The 5,779-nt window shown below is 43.8% G+C and overlaps 1 protein-coding gene across 3 annotated transcripts in view; it reads left to right on the forward strand.

The window, feature by feature from the left end:
• Eif4enif1 (eukaryotic translation initiation factor 4E nuclear import factor 1) overlaps nt 1–2,592 on the forward strand; it is a 40,683-nt gene extending 38,091 nt beyond the window's left edge. For all 3 annotated transcript variants that reach the window (XM_050141286.1, XM_050141285.1, XM_050141287.1), the window contains exon 19: nt 263–2,592. In XM_050141286.1, coding sequence (XP_049997243.1) covers nt 263–498 — 236 coding nt within the window. In that variant the 3' untranslated portion in view covers nt 499–2,592. The remainder of the gene's footprint in view (nt 1–262) is intronic.
• Nucleotides 2,593–5,779: the final 3,187 nt, after the last annotated feature.

Genomic DNA, 5,779 nt, shown 5'->3' on the forward strand with positions numbered 1-5,779 from the left:
TTATTTTATTATGTATACAACATTCCTTCCATGTATGCTTGCATGCCAGAAGAGGGCACCAGATCTCATTACAGATGGCTGTGAGCCACCATGTGGTTGCTGGGAATTGAACTCAGGACCTCTGGAAGAGCAGTCAGTGCTCTTAACCTCTGAGCCATCTCTCCAGTCCCAAGGGCCCTCTTATTAGATCTGTAAATATAGAAATGGGTGGAATGTGAGCAGTTTCCTTGTACAGCACCAGGTGACACTCTTCTCTCCATAGTTCTGCATCCTCCAGGCTCTGGTTCCCAGGCAGCAGCTATCAATGTTCAGACTCCTAATGTGCCCAGCAGATCAGGCCTGCCCCACATGCACTCCCAGATGGAGCATCGTACCAGCCAAAGGAGCAGCTCCCCTGTGGGCCTTGCAAAATGGTTTGGCTCAGATGTGCTACAGCAGCCTCTGCCCTCTATGCCCACCAAAGTCATCAGTGTAGATGAACTGGAGTACAGACAGTGAGCGGGACAGACAAGCTTACCCATCTGGACCTATGGTAGCATCCTGGCCATGATGCTCATTCCCTATCTTTATGGGCTTTTACATTGGAGCACATTGTGAAGGGACCCACATACCTACCGTGATCTACATTATGAGGTTGTCAACCAATCAAATGGAGCTTACATGGTCCAAATACAAGGGACACAATATTATCAATCCTTGAAATCTTTCTTTTATAAAATATGTGAATGAAGTGTTGGTGTCTTCTAGAGGTGACACCTAAGGGTTCTGAAAAAAAAAATGTATAGACCCTTATGTACAGACCTGTGTATAAACTTTTGTACATACGTATAGGATAGCTTTTTTGAACTTATACAGCTGTACATAAAGTAGCTATTAGTTAGGCCTGTGTCAACTGTTTGGAATTTTTTTCACTTGTATATTTGGGACTTTTGATTTATTAAAAGTTGCATATGCCACGTGTGTGAACAAAATGACTGGTTCTGTGTTTATTTCCTCCATGAGTCACTTGTTTCTAACACTTCAGTGCCACATCCTTAGTAGTTTCTCTTTCACATTCTGACTTACAAGTTCTATACTTTTCCTGCATGTAAAGTTCCCATCGCATTAGTTTAAGTTGGGCTAAACCTCAAGGATATCAATATTTACCCTTTTCAAAATCAAATTGACCACATGAAAATCTGTTGGGGAAATCATGTATGTGATAGTTTCTCTGAAACTTACTATTCCACCTTGTTAATTCAGTTTAACTCAATTTTGACCTGTTAATGTCTGGTCTTTCCCTTGCCTCTGCTTTGTTAGCACCTCCTATACTGTATCTAGTCTTTCCACACAAAATTTTTACTTAGAATCTAAAGTATTATATAAATTGTAGGAAAAGCCTTCTGAAGGATAGTGTTATCCTGATGGTTTTTCAGTCCTAAACTTTTTTTTTTAAAGATTTATGTATTATTATGTATACAATTATGCCTACAGGTCAGAAGAGGGCACCAGATCTCAGTACAGATGGTTGTGAGCCACTATGTGGTTGCTGAGAATTGAACTCAGGACCCCTGGAGGAGCAGTCAGTGCTCTTAACCTCTGAGCCATGTCGCCAGCCCTAAACTTAGGATATAGACTGTGGCTCTCAACTCTGTTAGATTTTGTCTAATACAACCTGTGGCTCCCAAGTCTTGAGTCTCAGTGATACTGATTATAATCCTTCAATTGCCTACTCTCAGAGGACAAGAAAGTGGTTGCCTTTCAACAAAACCTGGCTGTGAATTAAGTATGAGGGCAATCTGCTACTTCTAAATTAGGTACCCTCACCGACTGAGAAACTCGGTGTGTAGACAGACATGTGAGCCAGGAGTGCTGGGGTGAGGTAAGGAAGAACTGTCCACAGGGAATTACTCTGCAGGCTAAAGCTGCTGGAACAGATGAGACAAATGAAGGCACAGACTAACTGGCACGGTAAAAGCCCACAGGGAACAAGCAAGATTCAAAGTATAAAGAAGTGAGATAGACAGCCGTTAACACTATATTAACGCCCTGCGGTGGTGGCGCACGCCTTTAATCCCAGCACTTGGGAGGCAGAGGCAGGCGGATCTCTGTGAGTTCGAGACCAGCCTGGTCTACAAGAGCTAGTTCCAGGACAGGCTCCAAAACCACAGAGAAACCCTGTCTCAAAAAAAAAAAAAAAAAAACTATATTAACTGGAGAAAAGTGGGAGAATCGTAAGAATTCAAAATCAGCTCTTAGGTAGTGAGGTTCAAGGCCAGTTTTGCCCACCTGAAATGTAGTCTCAAAAAATGGAGAAAAAAGTCTTCTAGCAGGTAAGAACCTTAGAGAAAAGTAGGCAGAAATGCATGGGGCAAAAGAGATCAGATATCTTAGCCAGAAGTATGCCTCATACATGTAACCCAATTACTCTATAAGGTTGAAATGAGGGATTATCTGCAGCTCAAGGTAGACATCCAGAGATTCCAGTTGGGGAAAAGAGTCTTTGGAGCAACAGTGTGGTCATCTGGCATGCATAACTGACTTTAGAAGCATTTGAGACTAGGAAGATGTGGAAGGTTTAAGAGAAGCTGAAAGTGTGAGAGAAGCACACTAACCTACCTTCAGGCCTGGAGGGATGGCTCAGACAGTTGAGGACCATTATCTGCTCCTCCAGGGGATTCAGGTTCCATTTCAAACACCCACATGATGGCTCTCGTCCGCAACTAACTCCAGTTCGGGGCATAGGACACCCTCCTCTGGCTTCTGCAGTCACCAGGCACACATGTGGTGCACAGACATACACAAAGGCAAAATACCCATTACATATTAAAAGATGAAAACCAGGATTGAGAGGGCAAGTGAGGTGAGGAGAGTAACAGTTGTTTCCCAAAATCAGCTGAGGAACAAGGGGTCCTTGGGAAGGCAGCAGGGATCAGAAGTGGCCAGGCCTTGCCCCTCTATTAACGTGTCCATTGACAAAGAGTTAGGCTAGTCAGGCTACTCAAAGACGGATACTAGCCTCTTTGAGACAGAGATCACTTACAGGAATAAATACAGTTCTTGGGCTGGAGAGATGGCTCAGTGGTTAAGAGCACTAGCTGTTCTTCCAGAGGTTGTGAGTTCAATTCCCAGCACCCACATGGTGGCTCACAACCATCTGTAATGAGATCTGGCGCCCTCTTCTGGCATGGAAGCAGAATGTTGTATACATAATAAATAAATCTTTAAAAAAAAAAGTTCTTCAGTTCTAGTCCCTTCAACAATTTAATGAAACAAACTGATTGATAGTCTTAGAGCTACATAATAAGAGCCTGTCTCAAACAAAATCACTGTATTCCCTGCATGATGTTCAACTCTAGGCTCTAGCATTTTTTGATTTTGGGTAGCCAGCTGCCCAAAAAGGCCACCAAGCTGTAGTGAGTAGGGTAGGTGAGAGACCTAATGAAGGCATGACTTCTATGAAAATGCCCTTTCAATGATTACCCTAGCACTTACGTCTTAAATGGTGCTTTCGCAGCCTAACTAAAAAATGGTGCAGAATAGTGGGTCTGCTTAGCTATACTAAAGCCAGGAAAACTAAATGGGAAATTAAACCCATGTCATGAGTTTAACTCACACCTCCAGTCTCTTGAGACCTCAGGAGAAAGGTCTTTGGCTCTAAGAATGCACCTCACTGGGTGTGTAGATTATATACATTTAATCTCTGCATTTAGGATGCAGAGGCAGGAAGGAGGCTTTCTCTAAATTTGAGGTCAGCCAGTTACATAAACCTTCTCTCTCTCTCTCTCTCTCTCTCTCTCTCTCTCCCTCCCTCCCTCCCTCCCTCTCTCTCTCTCTCTCTCTCTCTCTCTCTCTCTCACTCTCTCTCTTTCTCCCCTCTAGAGACAAGGTTTCTCTGTGTAGCCCTGTGTATCCTTGAACTCAACTCTGTAGATCAGGTTGGCTTCAAACTCACAGAAACTGCCTCTGCCTCCCAAGTGCTGGGATTAAAGGCAAGTAACACCAAACCACTGCTGGCTGAGACTTTCAAATCTGGAAGAAAAAAAAAAAAAAAAGTACACCTCTCCAGCAGACTGAGGCAGTAAAGCCTGAGAGTTTAACCTGAGACCCTATTTGGTTTAGGTCATGCCTATCTTGTGATAATGTACTTGGTAGCCTAGTTTCTGAACTACACATACTACACAAAAAAACCCTAGCTAAGCCAGGCAGTGGTGGTGCACGCCTTTAATCCCAGTACTCGGGAGGCAGAGGCAGGCGGATCTCCGTGAGTTTGAGGCCAGCCTGGTCTACAAGAGCTAGTTCCAGGACAGGCACCAAAAATTAGAGAAACCCTGTCTCGAAAAACCAAAAAAAAAAAAAAAAAAAAAAAAAAAAAAACCTAGCTACCCCAGAACCCCTTTCAAACCCTCACCTGAATCAAGATACACATGTTCCCATCTTTGAACAATGATACGGATTTGCCCATAGCTAGTAACTGACTCCTACTGTTTATGAATAGAGGGCTGGGCTGGTCTAATCTGTTTCTGGGTGCATATGCAGTAATGCAACTAAACTGTCTTCTAAATAACTATTAGAGAAAATCTAATACACTTATTCATGATTGGTCATACAGATGGCTAGAATCAGATATAATTTGGGAAGTGACATACACAATAGGAAAAATTGAATATACAACCTATAAATGAAATGGAGAACCCCAAAGCCAGATATGGTGGCATTTGCCTTGAATTTTGCACTTTGTCAGGTAGAAGCAGTAGGATAGTGTCTGTGAGTTTAAGACCAGCCTGGTCTACAAAGCTAGTTTCAGAACAGTCAAGGACTGCAGAGACCTTGTCTCAAAACAAACTAGATAGAGAACCCCAAACCCTCCTTTTTTTAAACTTTTATTAAAAATTTCTACCTCCTCCCATTTCTCTCCCACAGTCCTTTTTTTTTTTTTTTCAAGACACCCTGAGAGCCTAGGCTGTAGCCTTGGGTCCTTGAGTACTCCTCACAGTGTATCCCTCGATAATCTACACTACTGCTTTGCTCCAAACGGAGTTACCTTGAAGTGCAAATCCCTGGAAGGCCTTGGTTTCAATTCTTTGGATAAGAGGCCAAGAACCTGGCAACACCTGACCCAGATGCTAGCCATGGGCAGCACTTTCCCAGCCAGTGTCCTGACACTAGCTACCTCTTCTCTTCAGACCATCAAGTCTAAGACCCAAAGAGGGGAAAGGTAAGCTCATGTTTGTTTTGGGGGATGGAGACAGCATTTCTCCATAAAGCCAGCTTTAACTATGCAAGTCATTAAGCATGACCTCAAATTGCTAACCCTTCTGCTTCTATCCAAACAGAACATTGTAGGCATTTGCCACACCAGCCTAAAGGACAACTTCTCAAGGTGTGTGGGGCTGGCAACTGGGGGAGGGGTAACTGAGGCCTCGCATAGGATTGGGACTGTCCTCTCGTCAGCATCCTGAACATGTTTAAGCAAAGTGAATCTTGCTTTGCTTGAGGAATCTCTCACTGGAGGACAAACCTAGCTAGAAATCCCCTAGCCCTGAAAGTCAATTCTTTCTTGTTGTGTTTGGTAGGCTTTTGGTTATACCCATCAGTGACTGTCCAGTGACAGACACCAGTTTGTGTTCTGAAGAGTGACTGGCCTGGGACAGGTGAGCCGACCTGCACCAGAGGACAGTGCTGAACCCAAAGAAAGGGAAGAGTCCACTCTAGGGCAGCAGGAGGGCAAGCCTGAGCAAAGGGGAGTTCGTGGGAGGCCACACCTCCCACAGCAAATCTGACAATGACAGACAGCCAA

The sequence above is a fragment of the Alexandromys fortis genome, unplaced genomic scaffold, assembly GCF_014885135.2.
Source record: "Alexandromys fortis isolate MF-2015 unplaced genomic scaffold, M_Fortis_MF-2015_v1.1 scaffold_7, whole genome shotgun sequence".
Taxonomy (NCBI): domain Eukaryota; kingdom Metazoa; phylum Chordata; class Mammalia; order Rodentia; family Cricetidae; genus Alexandromys; species Alexandromys fortis.